The sequence below is a fragment of the Mobula hypostoma genome, chromosome 14 (assembly GCF_963921235.1).
Source record: "Mobula hypostoma chromosome 14, sMobHyp1.1, whole genome shotgun sequence".
NCBI classification, from domain to species: domain Eukaryota; kingdom Metazoa; phylum Chordata; class Chondrichthyes; order Myliobatiformes; family Myliobatidae; genus Mobula; species Mobula hypostoma.
Genome location: NC_086110.1, coordinates 22,162,833 through 22,190,088, shown reverse-complemented (window position 1 = coordinate 22,190,088; position 27,256 = coordinate 22,162,833). Strand labels below are relative to the sequence as shown.

Here is a 27,256-nt window from a genome sequence, read left to right as displayed (position 1 = left end):
CTCCACACTACCATGTATCCTGCCATTTACTTTGTAGTCTGCCTTGGAGTTTGTCCTTCCAAAGTGTACCACCTCACACTTCTCCGGGTTGAACTCCATCTGCCACTTCTCAGCCCACTTCTGCATCCCATCAATGTCTCTCTGCAATCTTTGACAATCCTCTACACTATCTACAACACCCCCAACCTTTGTGTCATCTGCAAACTTGCCAACCCACCCTTCTACCCCCACACCAGATCGTTAATAAAAATCACGAAAAGTAGGGGTCCCAGAACAGATCCTTGTGGGACACCACTAGTCACAATCCTCCAATCTGAATGTACTCCCTCCACCACCACCCTCTGCCTTCTGCAGGCAAGCCAATTCTGAATCCACCTGGCCAAACTTCCCTGGATCCCATGCCTTCTAACTTTCTGAATAAGCCTACCTGTCAAATGCCTTACTAAAATCCATATAGATCACATCCACTGCACTACCCTCATCTATATGCCTGGTCACCTCCTCAAAGAACTCTATCAGGCTTGTTAGACACGATCTGCCCTTCACACAGCCATGCTGACTGTCCCTGATCAGACCATGATTCTCTAAATGCCTATAGATCCTATCTCTAAGAATCTTTTCCAACAGCTTTCCCACCACAGACGTAAGGCTCACTGGTCTATAATTACCCGGACTATGCCTACTACCTTTTTTGAATAAGGGAACAACATTCGCCTCCCTCCAATCCTCCAGTACCATTCCCGTGGACAACGAGGACATAAAGATCCTAGCCAGAGGCTCAGCAATCTCTTCCCTCGCCTCGTGGAGCAGCCTGGGGAATATTCCGTCAGCCCTGGGGACTTATCTGTCCTAATGTATTTTAACAACTCCAACACCTCCTCTCCCTTAATATCAACATGCTTCAGAACATCAACCTCACTCATATTGTCCTCACCATCATCAAGTTCACTCTCATTGGTGAATACCGAAGAGAAGTATTCATTGAGGACCTCGCTCACTTCCACCGCCTCCAGGCACATCTTCCCACCTTTATCTCTAATCGGTCCTACCTTCACTCCTGTCATGCTTTTTTTCTTCACATAATTGAAGAATGCCTTGGGGTTTTCCTTTACCCTACTCGCCAAGGCCTTCTCATGCCCCCCTTCTTGCTCTTCTCAGCCCCTTCTTAAGCTCCTTTCTTGCTTCCCTATATTCCTCAATTGATCCATCTGATCCTTGCTTCCTAAACCTCATGTATGCTGCCTTCTTCCACCTGACTAGATTTTCCACCTCACTTGTCACCCATGGTTCTTTCACCCTACCATTCTTTATCTTCCTCACCAGGACAAATTTATCCCTTACATCCCGCAAGAGATCGACCACATGTCCATAGTACATTTCCCTGCAAAAACATCATCCCAATTCACACCCGCAAGTTCTAGCCTCATAGCCTCATAATTTGCCTTTCCCCAATTAAAAATTTTCCTGTCCTCTTTGATTCTATCCTTTTCCATGATAATTATAAAGGCCAGGGAGCAGTGGTCACTGTCCTCCAGATGCTCACCCACTGAGAGATCTGTGACCTAACCCGGTTCATTACCTAGTACTAGATCTAGTATGGCATTCCCCCTGGTTGGCCTGTCCACATACTGTGACAGGAATCCATCCTGGACACACTTAACAAATTCTGCCCCATCTAAACCCTTGGAACTAATCAGGTGCCAATCAATATTAGGGAAGTTAAAGTCACCCATGATAACAACCCTGTTATTTTTGCACCTTTCCAAAATCTGCCTCCCAATCTGCTCCTCCGTATCTCTGCTGCTACCAGGGGGCCTATAGAATACCCCCAGGAGAGTAACTGCTCCCTTCCTGTTCCTGACTTCCACCCATATTGACTCAAAAGAGAATCCTGCTACATTACCCACCCTTTCTGTAGCTGTAATAGTATCCCTGACCAGTAATGCCACCCCTCCTCCCCTTTTTCCACCCTCTCTATCCCTTTTAAAGCACTGAAATCCAGGAATATTGAGAATCCATTCCTGCCCTGGTGCCAGCCAAGTCTCTGTAATGGCCACTACATCGTAATTCCATGCATGTATCCAAGCTCTCAGTTCATCACCTTTGTTCCTGATGCTTCTTGCATTGAGTTACACACATTTCAGCCCTTCTACCTTACTGTCTTTACACCGTTTATTCTGCTTCTCTTTCCTCAAAGCCTCTCTGTATGTTAGATCTGGCTTTACTCCATGCACTTCTTTCACTGCATGGACTGGGAGAAATTCAGAGTTCAGCAGAAGAGGACAAAGGGCTTAATTAGGAAGGGGAAAAAAGATTATGAGAGAAAACTGGCAGGGAACATAAAAACTGACTGTAAAAGCTTTTATAGATATGTAAAAAGGAAAAGACTGGTAAAGACAAATGTAGGTCCCCTACAGACAGAAACAGGTGAATTGATTATGGGGAGCAAGGATATGGCAGACCAACTGAATAATTACTTTGGTTCTGTCTTCACTAAAGAGGACATAAATAATCTTCCAGAAATAGTAGGGGACAGAGGGTCCAGTGAGATGGAGGAACTGAGCGAAATACACGTTAGTAGGGAAGTGGTGTTAGGTAAATTGAAGGGATTGAAGGCAGATAAATCCCCAGGGCCAGATGGTCTGCATCCCAGAGTGCTTAAGGAAGTAGCCCAAGAAATAGTGGATGCATTAGTGATAATTTTTCAAAACTCGTTAGATTCTGGACTAGTTCCTGAGGATTGGAGGGTGGCTAATGTAACCCCACTTTTTAAAAAAGGAGGGAGAGAGAAACCAGGGAATTATAGACCGGTTAGCCTGACGTCGGTGATGGGGAAACTGCTGGAGTCAGTTATCAAAGATGTGATAACAGCACATTTGGAAAGCGGTGAAATCATCGGACAAAGTCAGCATGGATTTGTGAAAGGAAAATCATGTCTGACGAATCTCATAGAATTTTTTGAGGAGGTAACTAGTAGAGTGGATGTGGTATATTTGGATTTTCAAAAGGCTTTTGACAAGGTCCCACACAGGAGATTAGTGTGCAAACTTAAAGCACACGGTATTGGGGGTAAGGTATTGATGTGGATAGAGAATTGGTTAGCAGACAGGAAGCAAAGAGTGGGAATAAACGGGACCTTTTCAGAATGGCGGGCGGTGACTAGTGGGGTACCGCAAGGCTCAGAGCTGGGACCCCAGTTGTTTACAATATATATTAATGACTTGGATGAGGGAATTAAATGCAGCATCTCCAAGTTTGCGGATGACACGAAGCTGGGTGGCAGTGTTAGCTGTGAGGAGGATGCTAAGAGGATGCAGGTTGACTTGGATAGGTTGGGTGAGTGGGCAAATTCATGGCAGATGCAATTTACTGTGGATAAGTGTGAAGTTATCCACTTTGGTGGCAAAAATAGGAAAACAGATTATTATCTGAATGGTGGCCGATTAGGAAAAGGGGAGGTGCAACGAGACCTGGGTGTCATTATACACCAGTCATTGAAAGTGGGCATGCAGGTACAGCAGGCGGTGAAAAAGGCGAATGGTATGCTGGCATTTATAGCAAGAGGATTCAAGTACAGGAGCAGGGAGGTACTACTGCAGTTGTACAAGGCCTTGGTGAGACCACACCTGGAGTATTGTGTGCAGTTTTGGTCCTTAATCTGAGGAAAGACATCCTTGCCATAGAGGGAGTACAAAGAAGGTTCACCAGATTGATTCCAGGGATGGCAGGACTTTCATATGAAGAAAGACTGGATGAACTGGGCTTGTACTCGTTGGAATTTAGAAGATTGAGGGGGAATCTGATTGAAACGTATAAAATCCTAAAGGGATTGGACAGGCTAGATGCAGGAAGATTGTTCCCGATGTCGGGGAAGTCCAGAACGAGGGGTCACAGTTTGAGGATAAAGGGGAAGCCTTTTAGGACTGAGATTAGGAAAAACTTCTTCACACAGAGAGTGGCGAATCTGTGGAATTCTCTGCCACAGGAAACAGTTGATGCCAGTTCATTGGCTATACTTAAGAGGGAGTTAGATATGGCCCTTGTGGCTACGGGGATCAGGGGGTATGGAGGGAAGGCTGGGGCAGGGTTCTGAGTTGAATGATCAGCCATGATCATAATAAATGGCGGTGCAGGCTCGAAGGGCCGAATGGCCTACTCCTGCACCTATTTTCTATGTTTCTATGCTGTATCACTCTGGGTCCCATCCCCCTCGCAAATTAGTTTAAACCCTCCCGAACCGTGCTAGCAAACCTACCTGCAAGGATATTGCTCCCCCTCGAGTTCAGGTGCAACCCATCCAATCTGTACAGGTCCCACCTTACCCAGAAGAAATCCCAATGATCTAAAAATCTAAAACCCTGCTCCCTGCACCAACTCCTCAGCCACGCATTCAACTGCCATCTCCTCCAATTCTTACCATCTCTGTCACGTAGCACTGGCAGCAATCCTGAGAACGTCACCCTTGAGGTCCTGTTCTTCAGCCTTCTGCCTAATTCCTGAAACTCACACTTCAGGACCTCATCCCTCTTCCTGCCTATGTGGTTGGTCCCAACATGTATCACGACTTCTGGTTGCTTTCCCTCTCGTACCAGGATGTCGTGCACCCGGTCAGAGACATCCCGGACCCTGGCACCCGGGAGGCAACAAACCATGCGGGTGCCCCTCTCACGTCCACAAAATCTCCTGTCTGCTCCCCTGACTAAAGAGTCTCCAGTGACAACAGCTCTCCTCTTCTCCATCCCACCCTTCTGCACCACAGGGTCAGACTCAGTGCCGGAGGCCCTGCCACCGTGGCTCACACCTGGTCAGTCGTCCCCGCAAACAGTATCCAGGATGGTAAACTTATTATTCAGGGGAATGGCTACAGGGGTGCTCTGCACTACCTGTCTGCTCACCTTCGCCTTCCCCCCTCTGACTGTCACCCAACGACCTGCTTCCGACAGTCTAGGTGTGACTACCTCCCTGTAGCTCTCATCTATGACTGCCTCATTCCCCCGTATGAGTCGAAGGTCATCCAGCTGCTGCTCCAGATTCCTTACACGGTCTTCCAGATCGCCCAGCCGTATGCACTTCTGGCAGATGTGACTCTGCGGGAGAGGGGCGTTCCCCCAAAACTGCCACATCTCACATGAGAGGCACATCACCGTCTCAGCAGACATTGTAAAAACTAACTGCGAGCTAGCTTGTCCTCCGCCTCTTCTCGTCGAAATCTCTTGAGTCAAAGCCTCAAAGCTCCACTCCTTCACTGGCCCACTCATGCACTGGCCGCTTCGCTTGAGCTATCCCTCTATTTATCTGTTTGAGCTTTTCAAAATGTTTGGTCACCTGACCTCGACTGCCCAATCAGCTGCTTTCTGCTGAGTCTGAGCTACTCAAATCTTGATTGTCTAATCAACAGCTTTCTGCTGATCTATTCAAATCTTGATTGACTTGATTGCACAAACCAACTGCCAAAACTGCCAGAATCTCTCGAGTCAAAGCCTCAAAGCTCCACTCCTTCACTGGCCCACTCACGCACTGGCCGCTTTCCATATGATTTTATATCATCAAATATTCAACATTTTCCCCCACAAACTGATTATATATAGCACCATCCATAAACATTTCTCTGATTTAATTCATTAGCAATAATGATGATCTGGCATTTTAAATGTGCTATAACTAAAATGCACCCATCTATCAGGTGGCTCTGCCAACATCATACTGGGGAGATAATCAAGCAGTTTGCAACAATTAACAATGAGCAAACATATATAAATAATTCATTGAGCAATGTGTCAGTCTGACCATGGATCAAATAGCAAATCTATTACTTGTTTCTGAGAGATTGTTGCAAATCTTTCAGAAATAAATAATAGATCAGTATATCAAGTGAATAGATAATGATATTAGACTTACATAGAAACCTATAGAAAAGACTCAATCTAATATCTGTAATATCTGAAGAGGTTTCCAAAAAACCAGGAATAGTTGTGAATATTCAGAGAGAATGCCAAGATTGTCTTTGGCAAGGTGTCACGCATGGGGCTGCTAAACAAGATGAAAAGCCACAGTATTACAGGAAAGATACAAGCATGAATAAACGATTGGCTAATTGGCAGGAGGCAAAGAGTGGGAACAAAGGAGGCCTTTTCTGGTTGGCTGTAGGTGATTAATGGTGTCCCGCAAGGGTCAGTGTTGGGACTGCTTCTCTTCACAATGTCAGTGATTTGTACGATGGAATTGATGTCATAGTGGCCATGATTGCAGGTGATACAAAGATAGTTGGAGGAAAAGGTAGTGTTGAAGGAGTGGGGAGAGTCTGCAGAGGGCTTAGACAGATCAGGAGAATGGACAAACAAGTGGCAGACGGAATATAATGTAGGGAAGTGCATGGTCAAACACTCTGGTAGAAAGAATAAAGGTGTATACTATTTTCTAAACAAGGAAAAAAATCATAAATCAGAAGTGCAAAAGAATTTGGGAGTCCACGTGCAGGATTCGCTAAAGGTTAACTTACAAGTCAAGTTGGTAGTAAGGAAGGCAAGTGCAATGTTAGCATTCATTTCAAGAGGACTAGAATATAAAAGCAGGGATGAAATGCTGAGGCTTTATTAGGCATCGGTCTTACCGCATTTGGGATATTGTGAGCAGTTTTGGACCCCTTATCTCCGGAAGGATGAGCTGGCATGAGAGAAGATCCAGAGGTTATTCATGAGAATGAACCCAGGGATGAAACAGTTACAGTACGAGGAGCATTTGATGGCTCTGGGCCTGTACTTGCTGGAGTACACGTGGAAAGGACGTTTCCCATAGTGAGGAAGTCTGGAACTAGAGGGCACAACTTCAAAATAGAAGGAAGTCCCTTTAGAACAGAGATGAGGAGGAATTTCTTTAGCCAGAGGGTGGTGAATCTGTGGAATTCATTGCCACATTTGCCTGTGAAGACTAAGTTATTGGGTATATTTAAAGCAAATATTGATAGTTTCTTGATTAGTAAGGACATCAACGTTTACAGAAATAAAGGCAGAAGAATGGGGTTGAGAGGGATGGAAGAACAGACTTGATGAGCTGAATGCTCTAATTCTGCCCATATGTCACATGTGCATAAATCTTTCTATTTCTGCCACCGATGTGGGAAAATGTCAGCAGTTCTGCATGGCGCAGCTGGAAGTTTTCCACAAGCTTTGCCCAATTGTAAAATCATTTGAACCATTAAACAGAGGTTGATACACGCTCTAGATTGTGACAGTGGGCAGTCGACTGAGTACCGTCTGGGTATGTGTTGGAGTCGACGTGTTTTTGGACTGTGGTGCAGCATGAAGATAGGAAACGCAACATGGATCTCACTTGAAAACCCCATTCTAAGAGTCCTAGAAAAAATGTTCATTTTTATCAACTCAGATAAACCATGAAGGTTACAGTAAGTTTTATAACTTACTGAAAGCATGATGAACTTTAATCCTCCTCACACAATACAAATGGCAGCATTAACTGCAAATACCTGAGAAAACAATTAAACCCATGGTACCTTATTTTGCCTTCTCATAGCTTTCCATCCTGAAGGTTGATTCAGTGATGTTAACAAAAACGGTGTTGTGGATGTTGAAGCTTTGGAATCAACATTTGGATCAAGGCAAAGTTCAGCAGCATGTTTCAGCACTCTAATTTCATCTTCCTCTGCTGCATTAATCATAGTTGATAAACCGAGATCTAAAGATTTAAAACAAAGATTAATTTTGTCATTGTTTACCAATAAAATGATGAATTTCTATAAGACTTTAACACATAGGAGCAGAATTAGGCCATTTGGACCATTGAGTCTGCTTTGCCATTCAACTATGACTGATCCTTCCCCCCCCCCCCCACAGCCCCACTCCCCAGTCTTCTCCCCATAACCTTTGATGCTGAGTCTAATCAAGAACAGATCAAGCTCTGCCTTAAATGACCTGGCCTCCACAGCTGCTCGTGATAATAATTCCACAAATTCAGTACCCCCAGCTAAGTAAATTTCTCCATGTCTCAGTTTTAAATGTATGCCCCTCTATCCTGAGGCTGTGCCCTCCTGTCCTAGTCTTCCCCATCATGGGAAACATCTATTGTCTAAGCCTTTCAACATTCAGAAGGTTTTAGTGAGATTCCCCCCCCACCATCCTTCTAAATTCCAGCAAGTGCAGACCCAGAGTTATCAAATGTTCCTCATATGATAACCTTTTCTTTCCCAGAACCTTCATTGTGAATCTCTTCTGAACCCTCTCCAATGCCAGCACATCTTTTCTTAGATGAGGAGCCCAAAAATGTTCACAATACTCAAGGTGAGGCCTCACCAGTGCCTTATAAAGCCTCAGCATCACATCCCTGCTCTTGTAGTTTAGACCTCTTGAAAATAATGCTAATAATGTATTTGCCTTTCTCACCACCGACTCTATCTGCAAGTTAACCTTTAGGGTGTTCTGCACAAGGACTCCCAAGTACCTTTGCACCTCAGATTTTTGGGTTTTCTCCCCACTTAGAAAATAGTCTGTTCATTTATTTCTACTACCAAAGTGCATGACTATGCATTTTCCAACACTGCGTTTCGTTTGTCACTCTCGTTTCCACAACACTACTTGCCCCGCCACCCATCTTTGTATCACCTACAAACTTGGTGACAAAGCTATCTATTCCATCATCTAAATCACTGATATATAGCATAAAAAGGAGTGGTCCTAACACCAACCCCTGTGGAACACTGCTAGTCACTGGCAGTCAACCAGAAAAGTATCCTTTTATTCCTCATTACCTTCTACCAATTAGCTAATGCTCTAACTATGCCAGTAACTTTCCTGTAATGCCATGGGCTCTTAACTTGGTAAGCAGCCTCATGTGTGGCACCTTGTCAAAGGCCTTCTGAAAGTCCAAATAAACAACATCCACTGATTCCCCTTTATCTATCCTTTTATCTATCCTAACTGTAATCTCCTCAAAGAATTCTAACAGGTTCGTCAGGCAAGATTTTCCCTTACGGAAACCATGTTGACTTATCTTGTCCTGTGTCACCAAGTACTCCATCACCTGATCCTTAACAATAGACTCCAAAATATTCCCAACCCCTGAGGTCAGGCTAACTGGTCTATAATTTCCTTTCTACTGCCTTCCTCCTTTCTTAAAGAGTTGAGTGACATTTGCAATTTTCTAGTCCTCTGGCACTATGCCAGAGTCCAATGATTTTTGCAAGATCCTTACTAATGCCACTACAGTCTCTAATGCTACTTTTCAGAACCCAAGGGTGCAGTTCATTTGGCTCAGGTGATTTAGGTCTTTCAGCTTTTTGAGCACCTTCTCCCTTGTAATAGTAACTGCACTCACTTCTCTTCCCTCACACCTTTCAACATCTGGCACACTGCCAGTGTCTTCCACAGTGAAGACTGATGCAAAATTGTCATTTAGTTCATCTGCCATCACCTTGGCCCCTGTTATTATTTCTCCAGCTTCATTTTCTAGTTGTCCTATATCCACTCTCATCTCTCGTTTATTTTTACATACTTGAAAACGCTTTTACTATCCACTTTGCTATTGTTTGCTAGCTTGCTTTCACATTTCATCTTTTCCCTCCTAATGATTCTTTTAGTTGCTGTCTGTAAGGTTTTAAAAGCTTCTCAATCCCATCTTCCCACTAATTTTTGCTTTGTTGTTTGCCCTCTCATTTGCTTTTACATTAGCTTTGACTTCCCTTGTATGCCACAGTTGTACTATTTTGCCACTTGAGAATTTCTTTATTTTTAGAATACTTCTATTCTGCACCTTCCTCATTTTTCCTATAAACTCACGTCATTGCTGCTCTGCTGTCACCTCTCCCAGCATCTCCTTCCAATTTACTTTGGCCAACTCCCCCCTCATACTACTGTAGTTTCCTTTGCTCCACTGAAATACTGCTACGTCAGTATTTACTTCCTCCCTATCAAATTTCAAGTTGAACTTAGTCATACTGTGATCACTGTCTCCCAAGGGTTCTTTTACCTTCAGCTCCCCAATCACTTAGAGTTCATTACATAACACCGAATTCAGTATAGCTGATCCCCGAGTAGGCTCAACAACAAACCGCTCTAAAAAGCCATCTCCTAGGTATTCAACAAACTCACTCCTTTGAGATCCATTTCCAACCTGATTTTCCCAAATGACGTGCATGTGAAAATCTCCCATGACTATCATAGTATTGCCCTTTTGACACACATTTTCTATTTCCTGTTGTAATCTGTGGTCCACATCCCAGCTCTTGTTAAAATGCCTGTATATAACTACCATCAGGGTCCCTTAACCCTTGCAGTTTAACTCAACCCATAAGGATTCAACACCTTCCTAGCATATGTCACATCTTTCTATTGATTTGATACCATTCTTTACCAGCAGAGTCATGCCTCTCCCTCTGCCGACCTTCCTATCCCTCTGATATAACACGTAACCTTGGACATTCAGCTCCAACTACAACCATACTTCAGCTACAATTCAGTGATGGCTACATCATACCTGACAATCTGTATTAGTGCAACAAAACCATCCACCTTACTTCTTATACTCTGAGCATTGAGATATAACACTTGAGTGCTGCATTTGCTACCCCTTTTGATTATGCATCACTATTGCACTGATACTCACCCTGCTGGCTGCAGTTATGTCCTATCATCTGCCTGCCCTCCCTGACAGTATAACTGCACACTATCTTTGCTTTTTTACCATCTGTCTCATCTTGAGTCCCTTCACTCTAGTTCGCACCCCTCTGCCAAATTAGTTTAAACTCATCCCAACAGCTCTAACAAACCTGGCAGCCAGAATATTAGTTCCCCTCAGGTTCAGGTGCAACATGTCACTTTTAAACAGGTCATACCTCCCCAAAAGGAGATCCCAATGATTCAAGAACCTGAAGCCCTGCCCCCTGCACCAGCTTCTCAGCCATGCATTAACTTGCCAAATCATCCTGTTTCTACCCTCAATGGTGTGTGGTACAAGCAGCAACGCAGAAATTACTATCCGGGAGGTCCTGCTTCTCAGCTTTCTATCTAGATCTCTAAATTCTCTTTTCAGGACCTCTTTGCTCTTCCTTCCTACATCATTAGTACTGATATGTGCCAAGACATCTGGTTGCACTCCCTCCCTCTCCAAAATGTTATGGATGCAATCCGAGACGTCCCTGACTTGGCACCTGAAAGGCAACACAGCATTCGGGTATCCTATTCACATCCACAGAATCTCCTTTCTGTTCCCCTATCAAGTCTATCGCTACTGCTTCCCTCTACTCCCTCTTTCCCTTCTGCACCAGGACCCATGTTCAGTGCCAGTAATGCGATCTCCGTGGCATTCTCTGGGAGGTCATCCCCACAACAGTATCTAAAACTATATACTCATTATTGAGTTTTATTCAGCTTATTTATAAGAGCATCATGAAGTAGCAAGTGATAAAGAAACACTTGACTGGAAACATTGGCATTTCCATGATGAACTGACAGCATGCGTCACCCTAAGTGCCAACACTTAAGATGGTGCATTCACCAAGTTGCAAATTTGCTGGTCTTCTCTTGCTGAAAATTCCTCTACTGCCTTTATGAAGAATGTCAACTATCTGCAATGCTTCAAGTTATACTGATAAAGGAATAGAACGTTTATTGATTTGAATGGATAGGAACGTGAAGTATGTTGGGAATCATACTGCAATTTTGATGTTTTTTGGAACAAACTGAGTTTCCTTAAATATTTTTAAACAAACTAACAAGAGTCATAAGTAAACAAATATACTGTTTAGTTTAATAATCTTTGAAATATGTTTAACTATTTTCTAGATTGTTAATAGTTCTGCAGATGTACCTTGGAGAGCACGCTGACTACTTGCATCACTGCCTGGCATGGAGGCTCCAATGCACAGGATTGAAAGAATCATAGACTCAGCCAACTCCAACACAGGCATAAGCCTCCACACCACCGAGGACATCTTCAAAATGCAGTGCCTCAGGGACACCTACTAAGAACCCTCATCATCTGGGACATGCTCTCTTTGCATTACTACCATTGGGGAGAAGGTATAGAAGCCTAAAAACATACTCTTAACACTTTAGGAACAGCTACTTCCCCTCCAACATCAAAATTTCTTCACAGTCCATGAACACTACCTCATGATTCCTCTTCTGTATTACTTTTATTTTTTATTGTAACTTGTAATTTTACGCCTTGCACTGTATTGATTCATCCACAAATTTCACAATACATGTCATATTAAACATGATTCTGATAGTTTCCCAACATTTTTTTGTCAGAGCTATTCATTCAGAATTCACGACATGTTAAGACAGTCAGTTAAGGCTTGAGGTGTGGCTTTGCCTGCTTTCAAATTTTCTGCAGATCCGTTGATGGCCCTGCTTCCTGAAGCTGTTCCTGAATGCCATCTCATAGGTGGTTCAGAAAAAAACCTATCTATTTGTGTTCATGGCTGTAAAACCTTATCAATGAATGCAGAAAAGTTGAATCAGAACACACCACAAAGTCGGTGGCAAATATGGACAGCTCACTGCTGGCAACAAATTTGAGCTCAGGGCTCCTTAGTCCAAGTCACATAAATTCAGGAGTAAAAGCATCAGGGATTTCTCCTCTCTTCTCCTGTTCAATGTATCTACCAAACACATAATACTGAATAGTACAGCACAGGATAGGCCCTTCAGCCCACAATGTTGTGCCAAACTAATTAAACAAATAAGTAAACACATAAATAACTATGCTTCTGCCTACACAATGTCCATATCCTTCTGTTCATTGCACAATCACGCCTATCTAAGGGCCTTTTTAAGGCCTCCATCTTATTTGTCTCTACTACCAATAATGACAGTGAAATCCAGGCATCCGTCACCCTGCAAAATACTTGTTTGAACATCCCTCCTCCCCTCAAATGGATGCTCTCCAGTATTAAACATCTTGTCCCTGGGAAAAATATATCAACTGTCTATCTATGCCTCTTGTCATCATATAAATTTTATATCAGATTTCCCTTTAGCTTCTTTAATCCAGGCAGTGTCCTAGTAAACCTCTTCAGCACCCTTTCCAATGCCTCCACATCCTTCCTCTAATAGGGAGGGTCCAGAATTGAATGCAATCCTCCGGATGCATCTTAAACATTGTTTTATAAAAACTTCCTCACTCTTGAACTCAATGCCTCAACTAGTAAAAGCAAGAATGCCTAATGGCTTTGTTATCACCCTATCAACTTGTATAACCACTTTCAGTGAGCTATGGACTTGGATCCCAAGTTGCCTCTGTACATTGATGTATATATGGGCCTTGTCATTAACTGTGCACTCTTTACATTTGATCTTCCAAAATACAACAGCCCACAGTTGTCTGGATTAAACTCCTTCTGCCATTTCTCCAACCATATCTGCAATTGACCTATATCCTGCTGTACCTTTGACAAACTTCTACACCATCCACACCACCCATAATCTTTGTATCATCTGCAAACTCACGAACATGTATATATAAAATCATAAGCAACAGATGCTCAAGTATGGATTCCTGTGAAACACACGGTCTAAAACCTCCATCCAGAATAATTCCCATCTACCGCTACTCTCTATCTTCAAACCAATCTTGTATCCAAATGATAAATTTACCACGTATCTTAACCTTCTGGATGAACCAACAATGAGGGATCTTGTCAAATACCTTACTCTATGAACCTTATGATATTAACAGGGCTCATGGGCTATACCCTTCGGGCTATACAGAATACATCATGACATTGCAAAACAAAATTATATTGCCAAGCTATTATATATTTTTGCTGGTTATAAGGGTGTTTGTGGCTTACTACAAGATTTCTGGCAAAGTTGTTTTAGAATCAGTTACAAGATGCAAGTTACTTGCTTAGTTCTTGGTTAAAAACTAGTCTTTTTTTGTGTTCTATTTAATTACTTTATGAGACAATATGATCACTAGCTAGGTCAAATGCCCCCCTACGATATTTCTGGGAAGCCCTCATTAAAACCATGTAACTTTGGCACTGAAGGTAAACCAACCATGAGAAAATCCTGCAATTTTGAACCAGTAATGATGAAGGAATTGAGATCATATTTCTAGGTTCAACGATTAAACTGATCACTACTTGATGTGGATTTTGACACTAGCGTTTTTGTTGCTATTGACATATTTAATCTTTTTGTCATTAGCGACATATTTTAAAATTTACAAAGATCACAGGTGCATATACAAGAGTAAAAATCAAGGGAAAGTTTACCAGAAAATGTCTTCTCTTGTGTTATCATGTTATTTAAATAATTTCTGTAAAATTACGAGAACATTGTTACAATTCATCCATAATCTTAATTTCTTTAAATTATCTTATATGAAAATAACGACACTAAATTTGATGTCAGAAATAGAATGGCCAGGATTTAACAATATTAGTAGCCTTACATTTCTGCTATTCCAGGTTCCTCCAACTTCAAGGACAATTGTCAATCACATTTAATAAAAGATCAACAGACACAATGCAGGAATACTCCGGGACTGTTTATTCCTTAATTTTGGTAATCAACTCAAAAATAGAAATCTCAGTCTCAAGTAATAGCTTGCAACGTGTATCTGTACATCTTGCACAGGTGGTACCACATTTAAAAATATGGTGCCAAGTGTTGCAAGGTACACTGCACATCAGTATACTGTGCCCCGGGAACACATCTCCTTACTAGGACATTAAAATCAGTTGATCTTTGCCCCGAATCAGGAAATAAAATACAAAGGAGATAAAAGAATAAAAGTGCTAAGATTTTAAAAGCATAATCTATGCTCACAGTAAAACATTAATTCTCTCCTTAGAGGATTGCCAAAAGTGAGGCAATCGAATAACAATCAATATATTTCAATTACATAGTGCCATCGATCAATTCCAGTGATAAAAGGTTTTGTATCTTTTCACAATGTTCCGACGTATGACTCATTTATTCAGTCCAGCCTGGCCATTTAAGAAAAAAAATGGGAAGCATACTGATGGTGACACACTACGTACTTTCATACCACATTAATGGGACAAAACGGCCAAAGTGGCTTTAAAAAAAAGTACAAACATACTTTCAAAGTCCTATGATAAAGACTGGTGATTTAAGGGTGGGTCAGAGTTAATTTGTGAGGAACCTTTTGAAGGCAAGAAAAAAAATTTGGGACAATAGGGGGGGGGGGGGAGAATTCCAAAGAAAACTTCGATGTCACTCATCCCAGTGGGTATGGAACTAACCTCAGCAACTCAGAGCAATAAATAGGTCTGCTAATTTTTCAACTTTTAAAAAAAAGTTCACAAGCTTAAAAAATAATGTGCACCTACTCCCAGAGTTCTCTCAACTTCTTCTGCACAGCAAGATCCTTGTTACTGAAATAAAGAGGTTTGAAATTTTAGATATTCAGTAAAAACAATAGTAAAATCGATAAATTTAGGACATAAAATTCTTCCTACCAGGAGCATACATCATAGAAACCCATGTCTCCTGGTAGAATCTTCAAATCTTGAACAACAAGATAGAATTCACAATCTTTCTGAAAGTGAAAAGAGAATAAATAATAACACCTGCTGCAAAAGACTGTAGTGACATTAATGGTAGTGCAATGCCTGGATCCCTTTGACAATCACGAAGATAACAAATAAAGCATGGTGACACAAGAGACTGCAGATGCTAGAATCTGGAGCAAAAACAACTACTGGAGGAACTTGGTCAGGCAGCATCTGTGAAAAAGGAATGAACAGTCGGCATTTTAGGTCGAGACCTTGCATCTGGATCCTTCATTAGATATATCACAGTGCTAAGCCTTTCAATCTGTGATCACTTTATCCTTGAGCACGAAATGACTATGGTTGCCAGTTTATTTTAAGGCAGATATTCCTGTTTCCCATAGATAGTTCTTAAACCCATATGTCTTATGAAAATACGTGGAGTGAGCTAGGGCTTTTCTCTTTGGAGAGAAGGAGAAGTGACTTCATAGAGGTGTACAAGATAAGAGGCATAAATTGATTGGATTAGCCAGAGACTTTTCCCCAGGGCAGAAATGGCTAATACAAGTAGGGTATACCTTTAAGGTGTTGGGAGGAAAGTATAGGGGGAGATGTCAGAAGCAGCTTTTATTTTTACATAGAATGTAAGAATTTTTACATAGGGTGGTAATCTCAGGATTGCTACCTGTGCCACATGCAGTGACGGTAGGAATAGAATGCTCTGGAGGATGCACAAGTGGATGAGGAACTGGTGTAGGGGACAGGGTTTCAGATTTTCAGGATAACCTCTTCTGGGGCAGGTGGGACCTGTACAAGAGAGACGGGTTACACTTGAACTACAGGGGGACCAATATCCTTTCAGGAAGCTTTGTTAATGCTATTGGGGAGGCTTTAAACTAGATTTGCAGGGGGATGGGTACCAGAGTGCTAGAGCTGACAGTGTGGCTGGGGTGAAAATAAATGATGTTAAAAGTTCAAGCAAATCTGCTAATAGAAAGGTTGTGAGTGGTGGGAAAAATCTTCTGAGGTGTATATATTTCAATGCTAGGAGTATTGCGGGGAAGGCGGATGAGTTGAGGGGCGTGGATTGACACGTGGAATTATGATGTTATAGCAATTAGTGAAACTTGGCTACAGGAGGGGCAGGACTGGCAGCTTAATATTCCAGGGTTCCGATGTTTCAGATGTGATCGAGGCAGAGGAATGAAAGGTGGGGGAGTAGCATTGCTTGTTAGGGAAAATATTACAGCAGTGCTCAGGCAGGACAGATTAGAGGGCTTGTCTACTGAGTCCTTATGGGTGGAGCAGAGAAACAGGAAAGGTATGGCCACATTAGTGGGATTGTATTACAGACCACCCAATAGTCAATGAGAATTGGAAGAGCAAATCTGCAGAGAGATAGCAGGCAACTGCAGGAAACATGAAGTTGTGGTGGTAGGGGATTTTAATTTTCCATATATTGATTGGGACTCCCATACTGTTAGGGGTCTAGATGGTTTAGAGTTTGTAAAATGTGTTCAGGAAAGTTTTCTAAATCAATATATAGAGGGACCAACTAGAGGGGATGCAATATTGGATCTCCTGTTAGGAAACGAGTTAGGACAAGTGATGGAAGTCTGTGTAGGGGTGCACATTGGTTCCAGTGATCATAACACCATTAGTTTCAACTTGATCATGGACAAGGATAGATCTGGTCCTAGGGTTGAGGTTCTTAACTGGAAGGCGGCCAGATTTGAAGAAATGAGAAAGGATCTAAAAAGCGTGGATTGGGACAGGTTGTTCTCTGGCAAGGATGTGATCGGTAGGTGGGAAGCCTTCAAAGGAGAAATTTTGAGAGTCCAGAATTTGTATGTTCCTGTCAGGATTAAAGGCAAAGTGAATAGGAATAAGGAACCTTGGTTCTCAAGGGATATTGCAACTCTGATAAAGAAGAAGAGGAAGTTGTATGACATGTATAGGAAGCAGGGAGTAAATAAGGTGCTTGAGGAGTATAAGAAGTGCAAGAAAATACTTAAGGAAGAAATCAGGAGGGCTAAAGGAGGACATGAGGTTGCCTTGGCAGTCAAAGTGAAGGATAATCCAAAGAGCTTTTACAGGTATATTAAGAGCAAAAGGATTGTAAGGGATAAAATTGGTCCTCTTGAAGATCAGAGTGGTCGGCTATGTGCGGAACCAAAGGAAATGGGGGAGATCTTAAATAGGTTTTTTGCGTCTGTATTTACTAAGGAAACTGGCATGAAGTCTATGGAATTAAGGGAAACAAGTAGTGAGATCATGGAAACTGTACAGATCGAAAAGGAGGAGGTCCTTGCTGTCTTGAGGAAAATTAAAGTGGATAAATCCCCAGGACCTGACAGGGTGTTCCCTCAGACCTTGACAGAGACTAGTGTTGAAATTGCAGGGGCCCTGGCAGAAATATTTAAAATGTCGCTGTCTACAGGTGAGGTGCCGGAGGATTGGAGAGTGGCTCATGTTGTTCCGTTGTTTAAAAACGGATCGAAAAGTAATCCGGGAAATTATAGGTCAGTAAGTTTAACGTTGGTAGTAGGTAAGTTATTGGAGGGAGTACTAAGAGACAGAATCTACAAGCATTTGGATAGACAGGGACTTATTAGGGAGAGTCAACATGGCTTTGTGCGTGGTAGGTCATGTTTGACCAACCTATTGGAATTTTTCGAGGAGGTTACCAGGAAAGTGGATGAAGGGAAGGCAGTGGATATTGTCTACATGGACTTCAGGAAGGCCTTTGACAAGGTCCTGTATGGGAGGTTAGTTAGGAAAATTCAGTCGCTAGGTACACATGGAGAGGTGGTAAATTGGATTAGACATTGGCTCAATGGAAGAAGCCAAAGAGTGGTAGTAGAGAATTGCTTCTCCGAGTGGAGGCCTGTGACTAGTGGTGTGCCACAGGGATCAGTGCTGGGTCCATTGTTATTTGTCATCTACATCAATGATCTGGATGATAATGTGGTAAATTGGATCAGCAAATTTGCTGATGATACAAAGATTGGAGGTGTAGTAGACAGCGAGGAAGGTTTTCAGAGCCTGCAGAGGGACTTGGACCAGCTGGAAAAATGGGCTGAAAAATGGCAGATGGAGTTTAATACAGACAAGTGTGAGGTATTGCATGTTGGAAGGACAAACCAAGGAAGAACATACAGGATTAATGGTAAGGCACTGAGGAGTGCAGTGGAACAGAGGGATCTGGGAATACAGATACAAAATTCCCCAAAAGTAGCATCACAGGTAGAAAGGGTTGTAAAGAGAGCTTTTGGTACATTGGCCTTTATTAATCAAGGTATTGAGTATAAGAGCTGGAATGTTATGATGAGGTTGTATAAGGCATTGGTGAAGCCCAATCTGGAGTATTGTGTTCAGTTTTGGTCACCAAATTACAGGAAGGATATTAATAAGGTTGAAAGAGTGCAGAGGTTTACGAGGATGTTGCCAGGACTTGAGAAACTCAGCTACAGAGAAAGGTTGAATAGGTTAGGACTTCATTCCCTGGAGCATAGAAGAATGAGGGGAGATTTGATAGAGGTATATAAAATTATGATGGGTATAGATAGAGTGAATGCAAGCAGGCTTTTTCCACTGAGGCAAGGGGAGAAAAAAAACCAGAGGACATGGGTTAAGCGTGAGGGGGGAAAAGTTTAAAGGGAACATTAGAGGGGACTTCTTCACACAGAGAGTGGTGGGAGTATGGAATGAGCTGCCAGACGAGGTGGTAAATGTGGGTTCTTTTTTAACATTTAAGAATAAATTGGGCAGATACATGGATGGGAGGTGTATGGAGGGATATGGTCCGTGTGCAGGGTCAGTGGGACTAGGCAGAAAATGGTTCGGCACAGCCAAGAAGGGCCAAAAGGCCTGTTTCTGTGCTGTAGTTTCTATGGTTTCTATGGTTTAATGGTAGGTGTGAGAAATTTGCTGTCAAGGGTGGTGGCAGAGGCACATACATTTGGGATATTTAAAGAGCAAAGGGTTAGATTGATCTTGGAGTAGGTTAAAGAGTCAGCACAACCCATGGGCTGAAGGGCCTGGACTGTTCTATGCTCTATGTAGGTAACATCTGCAGCACCTCCTTTATTAAACTCTCTGTTCTGTAAAAGTTTATATAAAAATTAGAATATCAGTAGGTTATGTCAAATAATTAAAATAGCAAAAAAAATACAGATCCTGAACACGAAGGAGATTGAGCACAAAAGTCAGGAAATTCTGCTAAAACTTCACAGAACTTGTGGCAGACCACACATGGCGACAGTTTGCAGATTTGGTTTCCATGTTTTAAAGGATACAATTACCAGAAGTCAATACAGCAAAGGTTTACTCGGTCGATTCCTGGAGTGAGTGAACTGTCTCATTCAGAAGGATAAAGTCAAATCGGCCGGTACCACTTTAGGAATTAGAATAATACAAGCCTAGTTTATGAAAACAGGATTCTGTGAGGAAAAGACAGTAGACTCTAAAGATATTCCCCATGGCGAGGAATTGATGAATTACATTAAAATTCCAGTAATTTGGCATACTTGGTAGTGTTAAACTAGTAGATATCCTGGCCTAATGAATATTACTCCAATTAATACACCAACAGACTTTTAATTAAATTTTTAGACCCTACGTTGTATAATAATTATGTTGGTGAACACAAAGTTTAAGGGGAGTGCAGGAAATGGGGTTCTAGAAGGGCAGATGTGGAATTATTGGAATTTCTAACCAATTAGATGGATTAGTGACAACTGAAAAAAGGCTCAACCACTTTACTTTACTTTATACTTTAGTGTCGCCAAACAATTGATACTAGAACGTACAATCATCACAGCGATATTTGATTCTGCGCTTTCTGCTCCCTGGATTACAAATCCATAGTAAATATTAAAAATTTAAATTATAAATCATAAATGGAAAATAGAAAAATGGAAAGTAAGGTAGTGCAAAAAAACCAAGAGGCAGGTCCGGATATTTGGAGGGTACGGCCCAGACCCGGGTCAGGATCTGTTCAGCAGTCTTATCACAGTTGGAAAGCTGTTCCTAAATCTGGCCGTACGACTCTTCAAGCTCCTGAGCCTTCTCCTGGAGGGAAAAGGGACGAAAAGTGTGTTGGCTGGGTGGGTCGTGTCCTAGACACGATAACAACAAGATAAAAAGGAATTTCTTCTTTCAGAAAGCTGTAAAACTTCAGAAGTCTCTCGCATAAATTATTAATTATATTCAAGGAGAGATGCATAGTTTTGGAATGCCATTGATTTTGTAATAGAAGTTCTGAACAGCAAAATAAGTATCAATAATAGTATGGCCTATTAATTTTGTTTGTACTTTGCATCTTATCATTTTGGGGCACTTATTATATCAATGGCATCTTGAACCTGTGATTGCTGTTATTAGAGGTCCCAATATTATGGCTTAACCATTTTCTGCAATGACTTCCAGAAATGTTGCTTGACTTATTTTCATTTATTTTTCTTTAACAATCATTACATGCACACAATGAAAAAAAAACTTTGGTAAGTTTCAAACACTTCAATATCATTTTACTTTTACTACAGTAGCAATGCTAAAACATTACTGACACATTTTCAACGATTAGGGACTAATGTTCTGAGCTGTGTATATTTCAATGTAAGGGGTATTGTAGGAAAGGCAGATGAGCTTAAGGCATGGATCAGCACCAAGAATTATGACATTGTAACCATTAGTGTGACTTGCTTGCAGGAGGGGCAGGACCGACAGCTCAAGTTCTGTTGCTCTACGCATGATAGAGTAGGAAGGACTAAAGGCTAAAGGGTGGCGTTACTAGTCAGGGAAAATGTCATGGCAGTGCTCAGTCACGTCAAACTAGTGAGGTATTATGGGTAGAAGTGAGGAATATGAAAAATACTACCATGTTAATGGGATTATATTATAGACCACCCAACAATCCACAGGATTTAGAGGAGTAAATTTGTATAGAGATCACAGACTGCTGCAAGAAACACAAGGTTGTGATAGTAGGTGATTTAACTTTCCACATATTAACTGGAACTCCCATATTGTAAAAGAGCCGGATGGGAGTTTGTCAAATGTGCTCTAGAAAGTTTCCTTAATCAGTAAATAGAAGTCCCAGCTAGAGTGTGATTCTAGATCTCCTGCTAGGGAAAGAGACAAGGCAGGTGAAGAAGTTTGTGTAGAGGAACACGTTGCATCTAGTGATCATGATGCCATTAGTTTCAAGATAACTATGGAAAAGATTAGGTCTGGTCCTCGGGTTGAGATTCTAAATTAGAGAAAGGCCAATGTTGATGGGAGCAGAAAGGATCTGGCAAGTGTGGATCACGGTAGATCTTTTTCAAGCAAAGGTGTACTTGCTAAATGGAAGGCCTACAAAGGTGAAATCTTGAGTGCACTGAGTTTGTATGCTCCTATCAGAATAAAAAGGCAAGCATAACAGGTTTATGGAACCTTCATTTTCAAGAGAGATCGAGGCCCTGGTTAAGGAAAAGAAGGAGATGCATAGCGGGTATCAGCAGGCAGGAACAAATGAGGAATACAAGATAACACTTAAGGAATCAGGAGGGCCACAAGAAAACATGAGGGTGTTCTAGCAGACAAGGTGAAGTAGAATCCTGAGGACTTCTACAGATAAATTAAGAGCAAAAAGATAGCAAGGGACAAAACTGATCCGCTGGAAGATCAGAGTGTTAATCTATACATGGAACTGAAAGAGATGAGGGAGATCTCAATTGGATTTTTTGCATCTGTATTTACTTGGGATACAGAGTTTATTGATATGTGGAAATGCACAGCTAAGTCATGGATCCTATACAGATTACAAGAGGTGGTGTTTAGGAGGACCTGACAAGCTGTTCCCTTGGACCCTGTGGGAAGCAAGTGTAGAAATTGCAAGGACCCTAGCAGAAATATTTAAAACATCCCTAGCCACAGATGAGGTGTGCAAGGATTGGAGGATAGCTAATGTTGTTGCTTTAAGAATAAGCCAGTGAGCCTGACATCAGTCATGGGAATTTTTTGGTTGGTATTCTAAGGGACCGAATATACAAATATCTGGATAGACAGGGACTGATCAGCATGGTTTTGTGAGTGGCAAGTCCCATCTAACCAGTTTTTTGAAGAAGTTACCAGGAGAGTTGATGAAGGCAAGGGTGAGACTGTTACTTACATGGACTTTAGCAAGGCCTTTGACAAAGTCTCGCATGAAAAGCTGGTCAAGAATCACTCACTTGGCATTCAAGATAATGTAGTAAATTGGATTAAACAATGGCGTCACGAAAGAAGCCAGAGAGTGGTTGTAGGTGGTTGCCTTTCTGACTGGAGGCTTGTGACTAGCAACATGCCACAGGGATCAGTGCAGGGTCCATTGTTGTTTGTCATCTATATCAACGATTTGGATGATAATGTGATGAACTAGATTAGCATATTTATGGATGACACCAATACTGGGGGCTGTAGAGATTAGCGAAGAAGACTATCAAAGCTTGCAGTTGGATCTAGACCGGCTGGAAAAATGGCAGATGGAATTTAAAGCAGACAAGTGCAAGGCGTTGCACTTTCAGAGGACCAGCCAGAGTAGGTCTTACTCAGTGAGCGGTAGGGCACTAACGATCTGGGAATACATGGATGGGAGGCATATGAAGGGCTATAGTCCAGGTACAGATTGATGGGACCAGGCACATTAATGGTTTGGCACAAACTAGATGGCCAAAAGGCCTATTTCTGTGCTGTAGTGTTCTACAACTCTAAATACTTACCAATTCCAGCTCCAATCTGACCTGAATATTGAATTTTTTCAAAATAATAACTTTGCTTTTGAGTTGACTGAGTGTATAGTTCTCCTCTTCCCTAAAAATTAAAACATAGAAATAAGAGAAGTTGATCTACAAATTTTCTCTAAAGGTATATTCAACGAATGCAGTTTTGGCGAAACAGTCCACAACAAAAATCCCTATTAATTTGTAAACTAATGTATCAGAATTATAGGACAATTTTTTTAAAAAGCTTGCACAAATCAGATAATTTTCCAGAATTTACATATGCATTACATGCCTTTATCACATCAAACATATCAAAGCACCTTAACGTCATGAATCACTTTACATGTAGCAATTATCTAAGATTCAAAGTATGCAGTATACAACCCTGCAATCCAGCTTCCCCACAGTCACAAAACAAAGAACCATGGAAGCATCCCATTCAAAGAAAAATATCAAACATCAAAACACAACCAAAATGAAGCACAAATCTCAAGCAAAAATACAGAATTTAAAACACAAAATCAAAAGGCATATTTCAGCACAGTCCAACTCAGTGTTCATTATCTGCAGGCTGTCCTGATTCAAAAATCACTCATAGATATGACATCCACCCAAAAATAATTATGATATTTACTCTGATATTAATTGATAGAACAATATCAAAAGAATGTCAAAGCATGATGTTAATATTTTTAACAGTCACCTGAAAAGCAGAAGAGGCCTTGATTCATCACGAGTTCAAAATACAGTATTCCCAATTGCACATCATTGCCCAGGTGCAACATTAGACCATGAGCCTAATTAAAGCACTTGTGTTCTGAAGCCAGATTACACAATTATCTCTTGGATCATTTTTATTTACCAGTCATAAAAGTGGCAAAAATGTTACATTCACAAGTCCCATTAAAGGAATATTCCAAATGCATATAAAAAGACATTTCATTACTGGACATGTTATCAATGAAAGTAATATTGATGTCAACTAAGCGCTTTTTATTATTTCCTTTTTTTTTAATAGAAAAAATCCTTCTGCTTCTTGGTTGATAACCATTGTTAATTGTTGCCTTGAATATGGTATTTCAATCATGTACTACTTTAACCTACAATTTTATGTAGAAATTGAAATAACTCTTTAATATTTCAGATACATTCTAACAAGAAGATAACTAGGTTTGTCCCCAGGTGTTTCTGTACGGACATGGGCCAAGGATTTGCTCTTTCTAGGATTACCAAAAATGCAATTACGACATACAAATTAGATTTTTTCACTTTTACTTACTGCTGAAGGTTATATCCCGCTTCTGCTGTCAGCACAGCCTTAATTCTGTACTTTAAATCGGATATGTAGACAACAACAGCAGATTCATATCCAGCTTCCTTAATCCAGTTCTCAAGTGGAATAAGCTGTAAAAGAACTCCTTATATCAGCATTTTGGTAAAGTTATATAACTACTATTGATAACCCGTGGGTGAAATGGACTCTTAAAATATGGAAAACTATTATAAAAGAATATAAACTAGAGAGAGACATTGCAGTTCTTAAATGGTGTGCATATGACTCGGATTTTACGCCGAATAAACTGAATGCTTGATTTAAGGACTGGACAGCGAAAGGAATAACAGCTATTTGCAACATAATGAAAGAAGGAACACTGTTCCGTTTTGAAATGCTCAAAGAGAAACACTTATTAGAAAAACAAGACTTTTACCGGTATTTACAGATGCGACAGTATGTTAATAGAATGGTTAAAAATGTAACCAAGGCAAGTATATGTCTGATAGTGTTATTTAGAAAAGCATATAATTCAGACATTAGTAGAATCATTTCAAGCGTGTATAAGGTTTGTCAAATCTTAAAACACATTCAACTTCATACATTAAAACAAAATGGGAGAAGGAAAGACAGATAATAATATCTGAGGAAGACTGATAATAATATGGAGGTATCAATGGAAGTGTACCAGTTCACAGAAATGGAGGGAGTTCGGGTGGAAAAACTTGATAAGATATTTTATTACACCCTCTCAGAAATCCCATTATGATAGTAACCCCCGTTTGCTGGAGAAATTGTGGAAATCAAAATGCAAACCATTATCATATTTTCTGGAAATGCCCCATTATCAAAGACTATTGGAGTGGGATACATAATGCCCTACAAGACATCTTTAAGTGTGAAATTCCCTTAGAGAGTAAGACCATATATTTTGGGTATATACCTCAAGAATGGTTGAAAAGAGATAAATATTTAATGAATGTACTGCTGGTCGTCGTCGTCTGAACCCTTAGTGCCTAGGTGGCACATGGGGCCTCATATACTGCTGGTGGCTGGTAAAAAGACCCTTACCAGGAAATGGTTATCACAGGAGAGCCCAACGTTAAATGTATGGATGGAAATTACAGTGGACATTTACAAAATGGAGAAGATAACAGCATCTGTTAATCATAAGTTGGAACAATTTTATTCATACTGGAGAAAATTGGTTTAACTACATAACACCTCATAAGCCTGATTTTATTCTCACAAGTCAATGAGTATGTTGTTAAAAAAAAACACTCCCTACTTTGTACATAGTTTTTTCTTTCAATTGTTCTTTCTTTCCTCTCCTTTCTATAAGTGTATACAGTACCTCAGATAAATATTATGTGGAGATTTGTGACAAATATGATTATATGATATATATGTACAGTATCTGAAATACATCTTATGGAAATGTTTGTTTGATGAACTTCAATAAAAAAATAAATTACCAAAAAATCATTTTCGTAAAGTTCACATTGCAATAATCAAATTGACATTTTTTTAAAAGAGCAGTGACATTTTCTCAACCTTAACTCACCTTGATCTCCAAACGAGAACCAAATTGTCAAATAAATGATTGAGACAAGCAAAATTTGCATACATGTATTACGAGCACTACATCTCAAAACGGAATCACACCCAATTATTTAATCCAATAGAAAAAAAGATACATTTTAAAATGTAACTTATGCCTTTTATCTTTTTGCCACAATTTATGACTAAAATCAATAAATCTGTATATTCTGCACAAGTCTTGATTGCTTGGTATCTCAAGCATTGTTCGCTCACAGGAACATTGCTAGAAACGTTGCTAAACCCAGGAACGCAAGCAGGAAACTGAACTCTGCTAGACTTAAACAAATACTCTAAAAAATCACATCATAATCAGGAAACTAGCAATTTTTGCCGGAGAAGTCAATTTCTCAACAACTTTCTACCAGTTTCATTAAATCAATCCAAAAGGATCGTTAAGTCCCACGTAACAATACGTAAGATTCAATCTAATGCGGTCCAGTCCGTTCTTCTGCTAATGTTGCTTCGCTTCGCATTGCACTCCAGACCTAACACAGCACCCAAGGGTGTATTCTAAGCAAACAGTGCGTAGAAGTTTTAAAAAATTCAGGTGAAATTCCGATGATTTTAAACACATCTTGTTAACGGGCGAGATATCTGCTGTGTAGCATTTATAATCAGTTGCCTGTTAGAAACTGAGGCCACAAAGAGGGTTCCCCTTGCAAGTCTCGGCTGCTTTACCTCTGTGACTTGAACCGGGGCCGACTTATAGCAACTCCAGCCGGATCTCTGTTCGAGCAGCAGCTCTGCAATCCAAGGCCCGCGGACGTGCTCTCTGTGAGATGTCATACTCAACAAAAGACATCGTCTCCACAGAAACCCTGCCTCCAGCCGCTCTTTCCCGCCTCATCACCAGGCCCCAATCTCCACTGCGCATGCGCAGCTAGCAGAGCTAGTACGCATGCGTGTTCCCGGCTCTCAAATAAACATTTTGCAGGTCGGAAAACGAACTTCCTGACAAGTTTTATTATGTTTCACCTGTAAGATTCCACTGAATATAAAGGATTCAGGATAACTTAAGCCTAGTAACAAATCTGACAACATCTTTGAAAAGAGAAAATAAGTGAGAAAGTACCCAATGACAGTTTCAGGCATTTTCTATTTTATTTCAGATGTCAAGTATCTGCAGGGTTTTTTAAAAAAACATTTTCAATTTAT

The 27,256-nt window shown here is 40.9% G+C and overlaps 1 protein-coding gene across 4 annotated transcripts in view; it reads right to left on the bottom strand.

The window, feature by feature from the left end:
- The window catches only part of LOC134356145 (uncharacterized), a 54,075-nt gene extending 27,121 nt beyond the window's left edge, over positions 1–26,954 (bottom strand). For all 4 annotated transcript variants that reach the window (XM_063066801.1, XM_063066802.1, XM_063066799.1 and 1 more), the window contains exons 1-7: positions 26,780–26,954; positions 24,506–24,630; positions 23,224–23,314; positions 15,446–15,525; positions 15,317–15,361; positions 14,234–14,277; positions 7,511–7,692 (exon numbers count right to left, since the gene is read on the bottom strand). In XM_063066801.1, the coding sequence (XP_062922871.1) occupies positions 7,511–7,692; positions 14,234–14,277; positions 15,317–15,361; positions 15,446–15,525; positions 23,224–23,314; positions 24,506–24,630; positions 26,780–26,887 (675 nt within the window). In that variant the 5' untranslated portion in view covers positions 26,888–26,954. The remainder of the gene's footprint in view (positions 1–7,510; positions 7,693–14,233; positions 14,278–15,316; positions 15,362–15,445; positions 15,526–23,223; positions 23,315–24,505; positions 24,631–26,779) is intronic.
- Positions 26,955–27,256: the final 302 nt, after the last annotated feature.